This window comes from Accipiter gentilis, chromosome 14, assembly GCF_929443795.1.
Source record: "Accipiter gentilis chromosome 14, bAccGen1.1, whole genome shotgun sequence".
In the NCBI taxonomy this organism is placed as follows: Eukaryota; Metazoa; Chordata; class Aves; order Accipitriformes; family Accipitridae; genus Astur; species Astur gentilis.
In genome coordinates, this window is record NC_064893.1 from 3863040 (window position 1) to 3880922 (window position 17883).

General features: G+C 41.1%; 1 protein-coding gene across 2 annotated transcripts; it reads left to right on the plus strand.

Moving 5' to 3' along the window:
- Window positions 1-1380: 1380 nt before the first annotated feature.
- Window positions 1381-7988, plus strand: YAE1 (YAE1 maturation factor of ABCE1). 2 transcript variants are annotated; one of them, XM_049816968.1, is made up of 4 exons: window positions 1381-1704; window positions 2591-2909; window positions 4530-4651; window positions 5057-7988. In XM_049816968.1, the coding sequence occupies exons 2-4, from the start codon at window positions 2793-2795 to the stop codon at window positions 5481-5483; spliced, it is 666 nt and encodes a 221-aa protein (XP_049672925.1). In that variant the 5' UTR covers window positions 1381-1704; window positions 2591-2792; the 3' UTR covers window positions 5484-7988. The 2 variants fall into 2 exon arrangements, with proteins under 2 accessions (XP_049672925.1, XP_049672926.1); XM_049816969.1 differs by having other exon boundaries at window positions 1381-1670.
- The last annotated feature ends 9895 nt before the right edge of the window (window positions 7989-17883 follow it).

Here is a 17883-nt window from a genome sequence, read left to right on the forward strand (position 1 = left end):
AATATGAACTTTCTTCATTGTTTCTCGTGGTTATAAGGGTTAACCAAACACCCATGTGGAATGATCAGCTTTGGTAACTGTAAGACATTTAAACTGAGATAGTGTGAATTTGGGAAAATCACAGTGACGCTGAGACATTACCTATATATCTTTTCTGGAAGAGCAAGAGGCTGAGGGGACAGAGTGCAAGAGGAAAAGCAAGGGGTTAATGCAGGTTTAGTAGTGCCATTATGACTGATCATGACAGGTCACGAGTTTCTGTTGCTAGAAGGCTTTTCTGTGACTGTGCATCTGTGCATGCAGGCTATATTCAGCATTGTTGCCTGTTTTTTAAAAAAATGGCAGAGCTAGCTAAATAAGCCTCTACTGGACAGGAGGTAGAAGTGATAGAACTGGGCTAGGAAAGCAGCAGTCATGGACATGTATAGTAACTGCTGAGCAACAGATATGCACAGTTCTGGCCATCCAGAGGCACCAGTGTCTTTTCATCCTGACACACCAGTTTCTAGACAGATTTGGGTTGCTTGGCCACTCATACCTCAGCATGCAACCAGCAGCGAGTGTCAGAGAAGGGCCACTAGCAGGACAGGCTGTCTCTGCAAAACAAGAGGGACAAGGGCAATGAGAGTGCTGTAGATCTGTGAGTCACGGCACGCAATCGCTCATCTCTCAGTACGTGCAGTGTGAGGACAGGCTCTCCTGCCATCCACAGCAGTGTCCCTAGCCCTGCTTGTAATGAATCTCACCAGCCATCCATGGGACAGGAGGTGGGACACCCAGCAGTCGCTGGAGAGTGAGTGTGGTATCATGGCCAGCCTGGTAAATGGCAAATCAGCCTCTCCAGACAAGGACCAAATATGCTCCCTCTCAGGGACCTGCAGAAGCACTCAGTACGAGGGCATTTACTGTAACAGGAGTTGGCAATTTGAAGAAACACACAACTTGAATTCCAGGTTCATGTATGGTATGTTCATGAAGATTAACCAAGTTTAAATTTATGCTCATAAGCCAAATGCAGCATGCACCGAGAAAAACACATTATTCTGTTGCATTTATGTCAGAAGGATATTACTGTTTTCTCTAATAGAAGCAAGCAATGAAACACTTGACTCGTGCCGGCACCCTTCATATTAAAAAGGATTTAGTATTGTAATGCCTAAATTTTGTGGAGGACAGCTTAAGGGCACACCTCACACACAAGGACCTTGAAGATTCAGAAGCCAACAAGACAGATTTTTTTTAAAAGTGACTGAAAAGAGGACGAAACCGCCGCCCCCCGGGGAGCACGCTCCCCCCAGGGTTAGCCTGAGGCAGCCACACGCCCCTCGCTCCAGAAAGCCGGGACAGGGCTGCACAGTAACGGCTCCTTCGCCCAGCCAGCAGCCTCCCTCCTCCCACGACTCGCACCCCTCGGCGGCTAGCAGGGCCCAGCGGCCCGGCCACCCCGCCCCGCCTCCTTGAGGAGGATGCGAGGCTGCGCCCGTACTCAAGATGGCTGCCCGCCTCCAGTGTCTCAGACGGGCTTTGAAGCCACAGTGCTGCTGGTTAAGATGGCGGCTCCTTACCTGCGGCCTACGCGGAGCTTGCCCTTGGCCAACATGGCTGCCGCTCCCCTATTACTTCCGACGGTAGTGAAGCCTGTTTGCCCTCAGTTAAGATGGTGGCACTCAGTGTGCAGCGGAGCGTGGCGGCTAGGCTGCTGTGGTGAGGGAACGGGGCGCGGGGCTGGGCTGGCAGCGGGGTCTGAGCGAGTAGCCGGGAGAGGCGAGGGGAGGGGAGGCTGCGCCCGCCGCCAGCGGAGGGTAGAAGGCTCCCCGCAGCGCGGCCGCCTGTGGGGAGCTGGGCGCCTGCCGGGCTGAGCGGCCGGCCGTGAAATGGCGGGTCGGGGCCTGGCCGGTGCCGCGGCGGGGCGCCTCTGGGCTCGGCCGGGGTTTGGGCAGGGCGTGGGGACGGTGGGGTGCACCTCTGGCCCGCCACGGGGAGGGAGCCCGCAGACGGCGAGACTCCAGCCCGTTGTGTCCCGGGAAAAGCAGCGTGGCCGAGGGCGGGATGGCTCCTGCCGTCCTCGGTTCCCTGAGAGCCGTTGGCGCCTCTGCGAGAAACAGCGTTTGTGGGTTGTAGGAATTTCCACCGATGCAGTGAATTAGTTGTGAGTGGCCTCTTAAGGTTTTTTTCAGTGGAAAATACGAAATAATCCAATTCTGTTTTCTTCTCTCTGCAGTAGAAGTAGCTAATTCTTTATTCAAATTATAAAGGAATGTTTTTATTCAAGATTTGTAAGATGGTTAAGTATTTGGCATAACCAGGAAACTGAAAATCAAAGGTGAAAGTCCTCTGCAGACAATTACCTGTGTGTAAACTTAATGCGCCGCATGGAAGCTCTGTGGAGCTGTTTGTCAGCTGCTATCAGGATCGAGTCATAAAGTTGTTTCTGCCTGCTGTTCATGTACTAGCAACATTTAAAAACACTAATTTGACATGCATATGCATGTCAGTGCCATAAGAAGGGTAGAAACTACTGTCTTAAGTTGTTCTCATAAATTATAGGAGTTGCTTTACCAGTGATGATCTGACTGTCTTCTCTTGACAGATGCACCTTGATGGTAAACAGCATCTGTTTTCCACGTGGAAACAAATGTACAGGTTGAATAATCAGCTCCTAACATGACTTCTCTTCAGAACTCAATTTTTTTGCCTATACTTCTAATATGACACTTCGCCAGAGGGACTTTTGAGAGTTTCTCAGTATTGTTTTTACCAGATAAACAGAGGTCATAGTCATCATTGCTGTTATGTCCTGGGTACAAGTTGCAGTCAGCCAATCCAGTGAGGATATATTTGATGAAGATGCAGATGAGATGTATCTACTACAGAAAGAATGGAACAGCACCATGAAAAAAAGATTGAAGGTATTTCTATAACAATGATTTAGTAGTCTTTTTAACCATTTTAGATTTACTGATACGTACCTTGATAAACATAGGGCTGATTTAAAGCAGAAAACTGAGAGTGGCTGCTTAAAAGTTATTGTATCGTTTCTTCTGAATGTCAGGAAGGTTTAGCAGAGATTTACAGAAATTCTATCCTAGTAGTCATCAGGGCAAAGCACTCTTTTACCAAGACATCGGCTCCCTCTGTACAACCGTATGCATTTGTAAAAGGCAGTGCTAAATTCTGATGTGAGTTATTTGCTTCATACTTGTAGGTATACCACTAGTAGATGTAGGGCAACACAGCTAAACAGTGCTAATAAATAAATATGAGATATTTGGTTTTTAAGTAGAGTTCTTCATCAGTCAAATTTAAGATGTGTGACTCCATGTGGAACCACAATTGGACGTTGCAGTCTGGGTAGCTCTTTGGCTTATTTATTCTAGTGAAAAAAATATTTTATGAAAGCTGGTTTCCGCAGCCCTTCCCTCCGTGGAATTCTGCAGGGAACAAAACAAGTACCTAAATCCAGGTTACTTCAACAGATACGTTATCATTCAGAGTGGGGCCAGTAGGGCTCGTCTGCTCACGGGTGAACAGCATTTGGCTGAAGAACATGAATGGAAGCTGTTGTGTAGGCTGTTGATGAGGAAGGGTGTTACAACAGAGCTGTTGTGTTATTCTCCAAGGAAAAGTTTCCTGCATCTGAGTCCCTTGAAATGACTGGTTTTCTTAAGGGGCTGTTTAGTGTTCTTACACAAATCCCTCTGGTATTTTATGAGTAGATACTGCAAAATCATAAAATGTTATTGAGGTTAGAGCTGTATGTTGGGTGAATAAAGAAACATTCTTGTTCCTGGCTATTTCTCTAGCAAGGCCACTGGTTTTCTTCTCTCATGAGCAATTAGAAGTTTTCACTCTTACAACTTGCAATTTTGGTGTGAAAAAAAGTTAAGAATTATTCTATATTATATGGTAATGTGATTAGAATATAAAGAAATTAATTTGCATTACAATCATTAGCTGTTTCTTACAGAAGGCAATCACGATGTTATCTGTATTTATATGTGACTCACTCCATCACCATCTCCTTTCCAGTATAACTCTTTAATTGAGTGAGATCCGGCAAACAGAGAAGCGAGGCTCAATAATTAGTTTTGTGAAAACAGGTATATGGATTACAGGCAGGAAAGTACCTCTGCTAAAGGGGAGGCTTTGCAGCCTATGTATTTTTAGATGCCTAGAAATCTATATGTGGTATTCTTTGAGGAGTTTTTCATAAGGAGTTGGTCATCATGAAAGCAAGCATGCTTTCCTGCAGATTTGTCTTGGTTTTTGATGTTTCTAAAAATACTTTTCTTATTTTCTGACCTTCTGGGGATCCTTTTGGAAAAGAACTGGATCTTATAGACAGTAAATCATAATGCACTGCAAAAAGCGTGTTTTGGTTTGGCAGTACGGGTGTAGCTGGGAGGGATGTTCAAATCTAGAAGCTGTAAAGACTGAATACTTGTTTAAACTTTTTTTTATTGTTATGAAATTGTCAAAGGTCCAATTTTTCATTTTCTGAACAACCTATTCCACTACTCCTATTATAGGAAGGCTATAGGGATGGAATTGAGGCTGCGAAAGAACTTGCACTCCAGGAAGGTTTTAATCAAGGCTACAGACACGGTGCTGAGCTGATGGTTGCATGTGGCCAGTTCAGGGGAACCCTGAAGTAAGTTACAAACTCCTTAAGGTAGTGTGTGTGTGGAGAGTGTGTGTGGAGGGACCATGCATGCAGTTTTTTGTTTGTTTTAATAAAAATAAAAAAGCCCATTTTGAATCTGTCCAAAGTGAGCAACCTGAGAATTCTCACGTCTTGAATATACGGAATTGCCTATCTGGGTGTAGAGTGATCATTCTTAAAAATCATCCTTCAGTTGCTCTTCCAAAATTATCTGAATCTACTTCTTTAAGCTTAATATTCAGTTCTACTGCTTGAATTTCCCAGAAAATGTGAATGAAACATATACATTTATGTAGTATAGAAATCTTGTCACATTGCTACCTCCCTTCAACAACTGGAGGTCTGTGTGGGTACATGTAATCACTTTTGTTGTTGTTGTTCTTCACTTTTCAGTGCTCTCTTATCCTGGTGTCACTTTAATGGATGTGATTCTGCTTTAAGTAAGATAAATAATCTTCTTGATGTGGTTGGAAAGCATGAAGAAGATGTGCTTAAGTATCTGAATTCTATTGAACAGCCACATGTCGGACACATTTTAGAGTCTTTTCAGGACATGGACCTTAATCACACAGCTCCAGCTGGGACAGAGTACAGTGAAGTTATAGCTGGAAAACATGAAGATGTTGGCAGCTTTGGTGAAAACACTTGTAGAAATAATGGTGAGGTTGGTTCCTTGCAGTCTGAGTGCAGCAAGGCAAAACTCTGCACAGATCCTGAAAGGTCAACTCTTGCTTGGGTTAAAGAACAGACTATTTGGCTGGTAGAGCAACTGGGCTTATCACTGGATATACTCCATCATGTCCAGCAACTGGAACATTAGTTTTTCTGTCTTGTGGTTTTTAAAATTATCTCAACTGGATTTGATTCTCAGTTTGTGGACCATGTGCGGGCTGATGCATGGCCGTGACTCTCTCTAGTCACTTCATAAAATACAGGAATTTTTCACCTTTTATCAAATTCGTCCTCTCGCCTTTTGTAACCATTGTGCAGTGCACTTTCACAGTTAAAAATTATTTTTTTCCTCCTCATACAGTCATATTTATTTCAAGTTGGCTGAAAACACACCATTCTCTTCAAATGCAGAATTACTGATAATTCCATTGTTAGACCATCTACTCTTACCCTGTTAGACCACACTGAACATGTTTCCAGTCTAATGAACTTCCTTGTGTTATTTTTGTATTTATTTTGCCAGTTGCTCTAGCCTGAACTCTCTCTCCCTCATTCCCATATTGTTTTTCCCAATCTTTCCCAGGTTTATTCACCTTCTTGTAGAAACACGTTGTCAGCCACAGATGCGTATTTCTGACAACTCTGTATTTATGTGCCAACGTTCTATATTTGACTCCTTTTCCTGTTGCTTGCCTTAACTGTAGCTGCAAATTGCTCTGGCCAGGAAGTCTTTTCTTTGTGAATGCCTCTCTGCTTTACACTAATTAAACTGATTTACAGTAAGTGAGGAGTTCACTTGTTTTGAGTTGCTTTCCTTCATGTCTTAGACAAAGCAGGTCTAGACAGAGACAAACTGAAATTCTGAACAGCTGACTTTACATAAAAAAAAAATTAAAACACAAAACAGTTTTATACTTTGAGGCCAGAAAAATGCTAAGGTAAAAATTACTTGATTTTTGGAGTCTTGAGTTTACAACTTTCTTACTAAAGACTATTATCTTGCCATAGAGATAATAAGTAAGTAAATAAGTTTGGCTGCCATTCAGTACCACTTCTGCATTAGGGGAAAACAGAATTGCAGTTAAGAGTCTCTTATGGAACCTGTTTCTGCAATAGTGGACAAAATAGGGCTGTCTGTATTAATTACGTATGTACAAAATTGTTCAAACAACTTTCTCAATTTATTTAGCATAATGCTGACATGTATAAACATTACTTTTCACAGGTGCATGTGTTATGTTATAGCCTGTATCACATATGTTAGACAGAAATTTCTTCCATACTATGGTAGAATATGGTGCAGACAAAAATAAAGGTTACTAGAGCAGTGTTAGATTTTCCAAATTTGGAAGTTTAAAAATGCAGATTCAAGACTATTACTTCTATGTGTTTAATAGTGTGCAAAGAGGAAACTCTATTCACAAATTACTAAGTAGACAGTGAGCTTGCCAAGTTCTCTCCAACTACTTCTGCAAAAGCAATGTACGCTAGGGAAAATATTGCTTTATTGTTTGATTATCAAACAATAGATTGTGTGGTTTACTTACTTATCATAACAGCTTCTGTACTAGCTGTGGAATTACTTTCCTCCACTGTGCACAAAGTTTCTGTGCTTACTGTGGTACTACTGTTTTCCGTGTTATCACGCAGAGTTTCCAGTTCGGCCGTGGAGAGATTTTCTTTTGGGCTGTCTGTAATACTTGGCTTATCTGTTACTATCAAATCTTGCTGACCAGCCACAGAAGGACTTTCTTCAAGACTATTAGAATCCATAATTTGCTCACTTGGTGGTTCAGGTTTTTGTTTCGTGTCTACTTCCACATCTTGTGTTTCACTATCAGCTTTCACCTTGGCAGCGTTCCTGAAAATAGCTCTCATGACAACTGGGACTGACATGCAACTGAAAGAAGAAATGAAACATTAGTCACTACTATAGACTTCATCCATTCTTCAACGTATTACTTTTTTTAAACTGTGGCTGACACCTGAATGATAGGTGTAGGGGAAAACAGCACTACCTCTTTGCATCCTTTTGCCTTGTACAACCTAATAGGTGTTACATTGTAACTACAATATAACTACATGTCCTATACCAGAAACGTGTATTGACACAGCAAAGTCAAGTGCTGGATCTTTGAGTTTAGCAGTGCAAAGAAGCTTTGATAGAAAGAGTGGGAGGGTTTGGTTAAAAAAAAAAAAAAAAGTCATAAGGGTGCTTTTAATGAAAACCTAAACTAATAATATCAAAATATATTAATTCTTGCTGAGTTTTATAATTGTAACTTTCATGTTTTGTATAAGAAGGGTACAGAGCATATCTTCTCTAAAACACTATCTAGACTAGAGGAGGGTTTTTTTCCACTGTGACAGTAGTTACGTGGTTCTGGGAATAGTATCCTGTGACTTAAGACAGGGCAGGCTCATTAAACAGGTCAAAATCCAGCCTGCAGTGATCTTGCTGTCACCAAATAGATAATAGTTGTGTACTAGCTTATGCCTAATGAATTAGGCTTTCAGCCCTTTCTCTAGCATATGTTCATATATCACAGCAACTTGGCCTCTCCTGGAATTTGTTTCAGAAAACAAGCCAGAGACAGTGTTGTAGATGTGCCGTATACATCTGTATTGGCTTTGTGTGGCAAGGTTTTTGGTAGCAGGGGGAGGTTACAGGGGTGGCTTCTGTAAGAAGCTGCTGGAAGCTTCCCCTGTGTCCAACAGAGCCGGCTCCAAGACGGGCCGTCCAAGACCGAGCCAATCAGTGACAGTGGTAGCGCCTCTGAGATAACAGAATTAAGAAGGAAAAAGAAGTTGCTGAGACACAGAAACAGCAGCCAGAGAGAGAGTGAGAGCATGTAAGAGAAACAGCCCTGCAGACACCAAGGTCAGTGAAGAAGGAGGAGGACGAGATGCTCCAGGTGCTGGAGCAGAGATCCCCTGCAGCCCCTGGTGAAGACCAGGGTGAGGCAGGCTGTCCCCCTGCAGCCCATGGAGATCCACGGTGGAGCAGATGTCCACCTGCAGCCTGTGGAGGACCCCACGCCGGAGCAGGTGGGTGCCCAAAGGAGGCTGTGACCCTGGGGGAAGACCATACTGGAGCAGTCTCCTGGCACGACCTGCAGATCTGTGGAGGGAGGAGCCCACGCTGGAGCAGGTTTTCTGGCAGGACTTGTGACCCCATGGGGGACCCACGCTGGAGCAGTGTGCTCCTGAAGGACCGCATGCTGTGGGAGGGACCCATGCTGGAGCAATTTGTGAAGAACTGCAGCCTGTGGGAAGGACCCACATTGGAGAAGTTTGTGGAGGACTGTCTCCCATGGGAGGGACCCCATGCTGAAGCAGGGGAAGAGTGTGATGAGTCCTGCCTGAGGAGGATGAAGCAGCAGAAATAACGTGTGATGAACTGACCATATTCCCCATCCCCCTGCACCGCTGGGAGGTGGGGTAGGTAGACAATTCAGGAGTGAAGTTGTGCCTGGGAAGAAGGGAGGGGTGGAGGGAAGGTGTTTTGAGATCTGGTTTTATTTCTCATTACTCTACTCTGGTTGATTGATTGGTAATAAATTGAGTTAATTTTCCCCAAGCTGAGTGTGTTTTGCCTGTGACAGTAATTGGTGAGTGATCTCTTCTGTCCTTATCTTGACCCATGAGCCCTTAGTTATACTTTTTCTCTCCCCTGTTCAGCTGAGGAGGGGGGAGTGATAGAACAGCTTTGGTGGGCACCTGGCGTCCAGCAAGAGTCAGTCCACCACAACACCTCACTTTCTGAAATGAAGCACTGATTTGTAGTAGGTAGGTGTGGAAAGAGTCCTTTCCATGCTGTTCTAAGTTATACCAGTCATGAGACTGTCATCAGCTAGAGTCTTCAGAAAAGCATATTTACAAAGGAAAAAAGCATCTTTATAAAAGGTGAAACTCTCTTCATTCAAAAGTGTTTCCCTGCCCCACATGCTTTCTATTAGAAAGAAACACTTTCCATCCCTATTAATGCTTAAAATTTTTGAAGGAGATACTTAAGACACTGAAGTAACTTATTCTCATTATTATAACTTTTCACTAGAGTGGAGTTTTCTGGTTGCTGAGTTTATGGCATTATGAATGCATATGATATTTCCATTAAATGGACATCTGAGGTTCATTCCAACTTAGGAAATAAAATGAAACTACTTACCGCTTCACAGCTCTTGCTATAAAGTCATCACTAGAATTTAGAGTTGGATCTTGAGGATTTAAATGAAGGCGACATTGGACTTCTCTGGAGGTTATAACATTAATTAGCACTAAGAAAGAACAGAATGTAAGTATTTCAAAATGAACATTTTTATAAACATTGAAAACCATTCTTTCATTTTGATGCTTCAAGAGAGGTAAGACTGAAGTCAATGGGAAGGGGCTTGCAGCAATGCTCTTGCATAAGACTTGCTTTTTCTTAATATGCTTAAATCAGAAATAGTAGAAGTTACAATTTATTAACTAACTGCAGGCCAAGACAGAATAGGATTTGAGTATTTGCATTCACTTTGTTTTATGCTGAATATAGAACACTTCTTAGTAAGCAGTTTATACACAAATGCTACTTCATGTTTTTCATGGGTTGCACACCGTTGAGAGTAGCCCTTAGAAGGTATTTGTAACCAAGAAGTGTAGTGCAAGAGCCTAGATAGAACCAAGTACCTTGTCAGCCCAATAAAGAGGACAGTATCAATTATTCCACACATACCACAGGCTAAATTCTCTTTCACAGGATGAAGGAAAAAGACAGAAAAGCTGGTGTTCTTGTGTGGTACCACTTCAAAGTAAAGCAGTTCTGAATCATCTAGAAATAAAATTACTATTTAGTGATATCCACTCATTGAACCTGGACTCTGGCTGAATCACATACCAGAATTTAAAGAATACTGATACAGTAGAATCTAATTATTCATTACTTTGGCAACTTAGTTTATGCTTATAGAAGTGTCAGGCCTAGGAGATTTTTTTTTTTAAATATTCAACAGAGTGTAATACTGGAATTAAGGATTTTTTTATCATTTAAAATACTCCACAAGTAATGACAATTTTGGCAAGGGAGCAGTAAATCTGTTAACACCCTGCTTAGAAGCTAGTTTCTTGCTAATACTCTGCCGTTACTTTCAACCACATGATTTACCTTCATTTATATGCTTCTCAGAGACACAGGTGCTAATAAGACTGTTATATGCCACTTGATGTCGAAGAATCTCGATTACACCAGGCACACACTTTGGATGGCTAAATGGGATTTTGCTGATGAAGGCTCCTGCTAAATCTGATTTTTCTGAGCCCTTGTTTATGAAGTAACAGTGCTTTGGGCAATCTGGAAGAGACTGAACAACAAGTATGGTGATATTTCAAGCACTGAAAACAAGGAAGTAAAGCTTGATGTTATCAGGCAACTGCACAATCTGACAGCAAAAATAATTTTGGAAGACAGACTTCTAACATGTCCGTCATGTCTGTCTGCATTTCAGTAGAAATATAATCCTTAGAGGAAGGTAAAAGGTCCAGTCTCCCTCCCAAATGCAGCCAAATTAAGCAAATATACCCGGAGCCAAGTGGTCAGGTGTTCAAGTGCCACCAATTCTTCCACCTACTCTTCAGAGCCTCGTAGGCTATAGAAATGTTAACAACCAAGATCTTCTCTCAGAAGAATACCATAGTATTGCTGCTGGATGGTTGTACAAATAGGATAGCAGTTTTGTCTGAAATCTCTTCAGGGTGTCATATGGTGTTCCTCCCTCCATCACTACTGCTTTCTTTGGAGGAGCATGTTTGGCTAGACTATCTCCCGACGGTTCATTTGAAGAGGAGGAAAAGAGGAGATAGTAAGAAAAATTTGCCACCTGTCCATGTTGACAGTGATTCTATGACAAAATTAGAAGTGCAATATTGTGTTATCTACTTCAGGATGCCAAATGGGAACTGTCACCTTAAGAACAGGGCAGGGCAGTTAATTAGCAGGGTCTACATTAAGAAAAGCTGAAGAGCAGAATAAAAGAGCTTTTCCTCTTGTGATCATGGAGCAAAAGGTTTCCCCTACATTCCTTTCAAGGTTAGAATTCAATTTAGTAATTTATTTCTAGAAATAAAATCTTTAAACTCAGAAGCAAAACAATCTCCCAGCAAGTACTAATATTTTGGGGAATTGCTGAAGAGTTACAGAGCCTTTCACATGTATCTAATAGAAATGAAAAATTCATCCCATCTTATGGGTTTTACAGAGAAGAGCTTAGCTAAACCATATTTTAGCATGGTGTAAACTTACTGCTACCTTCTGTACCACCACCTCAAATTCCAAGAACTATGTAGGTAATAGGTGTTGCTAACACTGCTAGTAGAAGAGAAAGAAGTGCCCTATTCTTTTGTTTTGAATGAACTGCAAAATTAATGTTTCCTAGCAAAAAAACAAGTAGATCTTTGAAGTTTGTCTTGTAGTTGCCCTGTATGTAAGTCTGGCAGAAAGCATCTTAGCCACCATTTTCTATTCTAAAACTTCTCCTCTACATCTAATGTAGCCTAAATTAAAAATTGTTAATAAAACAGTTACTAAAAGGGAAGCTATCTACAGTTAAACAACCGTGGCTCTAGATAGTAATTGACATCGCTGTTGTAACACTTTACGCTTTTCTTCCTGCCAGTCCCTTTAAAAGGAATCAGTATTCCTAGTGTTACCTAATCAACAAAACTTTTTGTTAAAACAGCGTGATATGCGACGTGACATGCAGCATGATAAAGACCTTCAAAAATCTAGGTAAGTACCATCTTGGGACTTGCTTCTCACACCAGCCAATAAGTTTCCTTCTTTTTAAGGCATTAATGATAAAGTTCTGAGCAATTTTTAGAAGAGTAAATATTTGGGTTACACACAAATTAGTACGACTTCAGCAGCCATGCACACAGTGTTTCATTAATGAGGATGAGAAGCACACTTACCTGAAAGGGTCTAATATTGCTCTGTAAATAACTTGAACTATTTCCTAAAGACCATTTAAATACTGTTGGGATTCTGGGAAGTCTGTGTTGCTTGCTTATGGGGAAATGTAATTCAGTATATATCTTGCACAAGGGCAGAGTGTGTGTCAAATGCACATTATACTCACCACAAAGAAACAGGATTTTTGTGTAGACAAGTCTTCACTGCATTTTTCTTTAAGGGTGGACTGAACAATCAGGTCATATAGAGGAGCTAGTTTCAAGCCAGTAATCTGAATTCCTGAAACCAGGTGATTTGTTTTTATTAGTGTTTAGGTTATGACTGTACATGAAAGCTAATACTAAAACCAAAACCAATGTTTTGAAAAGACAAAAACAATCTCCTTTCTTATTCCCTTTTTTACTAATGGGATTTTGAGGTAGAGTGTTTAACAGCTTTGCCTGTAATTGTCATATCTTTCTCAGAACTTGTGTGTTTTGCACTGGTTGTTAAAATGTTACACTTGGGTTGATAGAACAGAACACGTTCTGCCCCAGAAACGAGTTTTTCCTCTTTCAACATTAACACAGGGAAATAAAAAGCAAATAAGACATGCATAGTCACAGAAGTACCTAGTCTTAAAAACAATTATAACATGCCTGTGAGCCTCTGTATCTCTTCAATACTGGATGAGGACATAGGAATAGGCTGGTGAAACTTCAGCACAAAAAAAGCTGGCAAATCCATGCTGAATTCATCAGTCAGTGGCAAAAAAGCAGGGTTACTGGGGGAAAAAAAAAAGTCAGAATGAAAGCTTGTTACAGGAATTGACATAACAAGGACTCTTAGTGCAAGGCCACTGTCAGACCCCTAGTAGTTTACTACATTCCATGCTTTGTCTTGAGAAAAGTCTTCCTTTATAAATGCAACTATAGCCTTTAACATTTTAAAACAAGGTTAATAAGAAGACTGGCAGAAAGGAAAAGAGAGCCACCAGAAACTGAGGAACAGTGCACAAGGGTGTTTGCTATAAATTGTTCTATAGTGATTTATTTTGGAGAATTACTTCAGACTTTCCCTCCAGCCTAACAGTGAAGTAGAGAGAGATAAGGTGTCAGTATCCATGGTGGGATGACAAACTATTTTGTATAGTTAAGGTGTAATATCACTCAATATATGCTTTATTTACTCTGAAACCATGCAGGAGTTGCTTGTTGAATACTAGGAAGTTAAATAATATAGTTCCAGTGGCTCCTTCTGGCTTCAAATCTATGAATAAATCCATAGTTCAATGCAATTGACACAGTTAAATATGAACACAGTAATTTTGAAGTCTGTCTGGGAAAAATGTAAAAGCCACAGGTTACAGAGGGTGTTGGTATAGAGCATAATGCCATCAGTAAAAACGAGCTTCCTGTTTTAGCAGAGGCTAAATGTAAGTTATGCTGAGGTTAATGCCAATGACTTCTAAGTCCATTTCTGTATTGAGAAGTGTCCAGAGCCTCACCTGTCCTCTCCAGCTTTAGAATCTACAAGCAGTGGAGAAAGAGGAAGTTTGTGGAGCGTATCTGTGCCTTCAATAGTTACAACTGTTTTTATTCCACATACCTGGGAACCTGAGGGAGAAAGAGAACTGCATTTTTTTCCTCCTGTCAGTGTAAATTGATCCTATGCATACAAAACACACAATGGTAAGGTCTTTTAAAGGTCAAGTCCACCTGACAGCCACAATGGCTTGGGCAGCAAGGAGAAGCCTGCATAGACCACACCCAAAACACCAAAGTTGCCTAATGGTGATAGCAGCAATAGCTGCTTTTGGGACATGCCATGAAACAGATCAAAAAACCACCAGTCATTTTCATGCTGGCTAGGCAGTTATTTTGTTTGATATCACTCTCACTTCAAATTGGGTCAAAAGCCAAGATATGGGAAAGTAGTTTCCTGATGTATGTTATAATTGTGCTAAAGTGCATCACATAAATCACTCTGCTAAACTAGAATTTTAAATCTTATTTCTGAGTTTCATTAATGAACTTTGCTTAACGAAACAGGTAGTGCTGAAAAAGTTATCACGTTAGTTATTTCTACTTCTCTAGCTTTACCTGGATTTAGTTCTGCTTCCAAAACTTGATAGGGAGAAATGTAAAATTCAATGTTCATAGGAGTTCCTAAGGAATTAAAAAAAAAAAATGGTTACTACACATGTCAATAGAGGAAATATGCTAGGCATCTGGACACGAAGAGGAAAAAAACCAAGAGCAGTGTAGATGGGCAGAAGGGGATTCCTCGTAAGAGTACATCTCTAATTACAGTATATGTTCAAATCGCAGCATTTTCTTAGGCAGCATTTAACAGCTAAACCCTCAGTGTATAAAGTCATCAGACATCTTTGAAAAGACTAGATTAAGTTTCTGTCTCTTGCACAATAACCTGTTGTTCAGCCTTTAAAAAAAAAAACTAGCTGAACTGCTATCCTTCAGTGAGTAGTCTGAAATAGAAGGGAAAGTTGTGGTAGTTGCATAAGGGACACTCACATCAAGCTGTGCAATAGGATAGCAGTAGCATGTATTAGAGGTGCTTTTATGAACTGTCACACGTTAACGGCTAAAGCACACTTCTGACAGCGTAGATGAACCAAAAAACCTTACCAACTGACTGTATTTGCCTTTTAGGCAGCATGACTATTATCTCAGCTACTACTGCTGTCATCTCACGGTTACTCCCAAACTGTGGTTTCCCATATAACCTCAGAATATTGCTGGCTTTGCTTTTCGGCTGCTGCAAAGTCAATGTTGCAGCAGCTGATAAACGACCTGGCCTCTTTGTATTTTCTGCTTCTGTGTATCTCTACACTATCTGAGAATACAGACACAGTAAGTCCCTACAGCATGTTTTATTTATAATGGAGGATCTTTACTGTAAACAAAGATCAACTCAGTAGGGTTTTTAATTACAATTCGTTGAATCCAGGAAGAAAGAAAATGAAATAAAAAAAATCAAAAAAATCACCTCCAGTTCTTGGCACCAGGTGTCCTACTTTTCCATGAAGTACTTCAGTAACTCTGTTTACATCCTGTGTTCTAGTTCAAAACACATCTTGATTAGTGTTTCCCGAATTGCAGTGCTAGCTAGGCTAACGTAAAGGATAATTTGCACCCTTAATCAAAGGCAGACAATGCTTTCTTGGAAGTAGATTGTGTCTCCATTTGTTATGACAGCTTCCAAAACACCATCATTCCACTCATGCATCACTCCTAGGACTTGGGCTTCCAGTTTCAACCCTGTATCTGAGCTGTTTCATGTTGCAATTTGATGTGCTCTTTACCAGCAATGAAGAGGGACAAAAAATATTGGAGTGGCAGGTTGAGCAAGGAGTGAGGAAGTAACCTGGATGAACTCAACCAACCAATCTCTAACCTCAGATGTGATCGCACAGCTGAATACATACAGCCATACAATCACATAACTGTGTATTGAAACTCTGCAGTGCATGAACTTATATCATAGATGGGACAAATAATCTATTTAACTCATAAATAATATTTACTGAGATGTCAGTAATCAGCAAGGATATAGTATATTTATTTGTTCATGGAGTTGGTATGCTTCATAAGGGAACACTGTAAAAAAATAAGCCAAGAGTGTGTTTCACATTACAGAAGGCCATGCTTGCCGAGAGTACTTAATGGGCGAGATATCAGAAAAGATGCTTCAAAAATCCAGAAGGAAAGCACTGACCTCAACTCTGATTTTCTGAAAAGAATGAAAATCATTGTACAACTACCAGAGGGTTTAGGAAAATCCATTCCCCATCTGTCTGTAACCCTACTCTTTGAAGGGAGAAATAAGAAAAGGAAGGATAAGAGGAAAGTTAGCAGTTACTACTCCTGATCTAAAACCTGAGCACAAAGTGAGTTACCCAAACAGCAGGACCCCCAAAAGGTATATTTTATTTCTGCCACAGGGAGATTTAAACATCACTGCTGGCTTTCAGATGCACTTTTTGCTCCTAGTGGGTGGTCACACACGCACACACCCAAGCTCTGCAACCAACCAGTTTCCCAGCAAGTCTCTTAGATAAAGCACAGGAGTTCAGTAGATCATCTTGTTTGACATGCCTGGGGTTGGCAAACTGCAGAAAGGCTTCAAGCTTTCCAGTGGGAGAAAACTCATTAGCCTTCCACATCCTGCTCTATAATTAGATCAGTTAACTTGTTTTTTAGTGAAATGAAGGGGTGGGAGTGGAGGAAAAGGGAGGAAGAGGTAGCCTTCAAGTTACCTGTCTAGAAGAGACATTGAATAAAGATCTTTTTCAAGGGCCTGCAAAGCAAAGTATCCCTTAGCTTTCATTTCACTAGGAGAAAGAGAAGACAAATTACTATTTTTGTAAGTAAACAAAAGCTAGGCTATGAATTTTAAGTTTTTCAAGTAAAAATAAGTTGCAACCTGTTTCCTGGAATTTGATACAGATTTGACAGGTCTTCTAGAATTTTTCCAAAGGCATCGTAGTTCTTCATCCTACCAAAAAGAAACAATTGCTATCATGCTACTAAATGAGATGGATAATAAGTCTTTTATATTTAACTTGCTAGAAAAAGCACCATTTCAGAGTGACATAGGCCCCCTCCTTATCAGATCTGGCAAGTAGCAGTACTGCTTTTAAAGAAGATAGTAGGAAATGTGAATCCCTGGCTCTGTTGCAAAAAGCAATGTAATTATAGCTGACACTGGTTAAACACACACTACTGAAAGCAATAGATGTGCACGATACACAAATTTGACAGCTCATCAGCTGCAAAGCACTTTTCCTAATGTTCCAATAAAGCCAGTCACGTAGTAACGCTTCCCTAATACAATGCACTTGTACATTGTTCTTTTCATCAAAATATCAGGGAGTATATTAATATTGCACTTCACAGCACCCTGTGAGAGAAACAGATCTTAAATACAATTGATAGATACATCAATCAAAAAAAGAACAGGGGACAAGTGGCTTGCGTAAGTTTGTGAAGGAATGGTTCAGACTGCTCAAAACCCTGAATTCCTGCAGATTCTGACTAGCTGTGATAGCCTGGACCTCTGCTCGGACTAACCCACCAGGTATTTACTCACCTGCTTAAGTGGATTTTACAAGCTTTACTAAACTCTCTAGTGCTGCAGTCACACAGAGAAAACACGAGTACTCAAGAAAACACACCTTCCCCTTCCATGCAGATGCTGCTGCAATGTGGATCAGCAGAGACCAAATAAGCCTGCCTGGACTTTAACACTGGGACAAATCCTTTACAAACAGAAACCTAAACAAGTCGCTCAGCTTTTCCATGGCTCTTTCCAACTGGACGAGCGGTAAAGCAGGGAAAATGGAGGGAAGCAGGCATGCAGGTACAGGCACAGACACAGCACCAGCTTCTGGATTAGCTGGCTGGCTCATCATGATTTTTGTTACTTTGAGACTCACAGGAAACATTACACATACAACAGTCTTATAACCAAATAAAATACTTGCACTTCATGCCAAATCCTAACTAAAACAGGAGGGCAGACAAGTAGTACCAACAGTGCCAATGGTAACTATATGCCATCGCTCAGAGCCAAACTGCTGGCAGTTAACATCACTGGG

What these genes read in the sequence shown, in the direction of transcription:
- YAE1 (XM_049816968.1), top strand. Translation starts at nt 2,793, where the DNA reads ATGTCCTGGGTACAAGTTGCAGTCAGCCAATCCAGTGAGGATATATTT. An exon ending in CCATGAAAAAAAGATTGAAG is followed by an intron (nt 2,910 to 4,529) that starts GTATTTCTATAA and finishes CTCCTATTATAG; the next exon opens with GAAGGCTATAGGGATGGAAT. An exon ending in CAGTTCAGGGGAACCCTGAA is followed by an intron (nt 4,652 to 5,056) that starts GTAAGTTACAAA and finishes TTCACTTTTCAG; the next exon opens with TGCTCTCTTATCCTGGTGTC.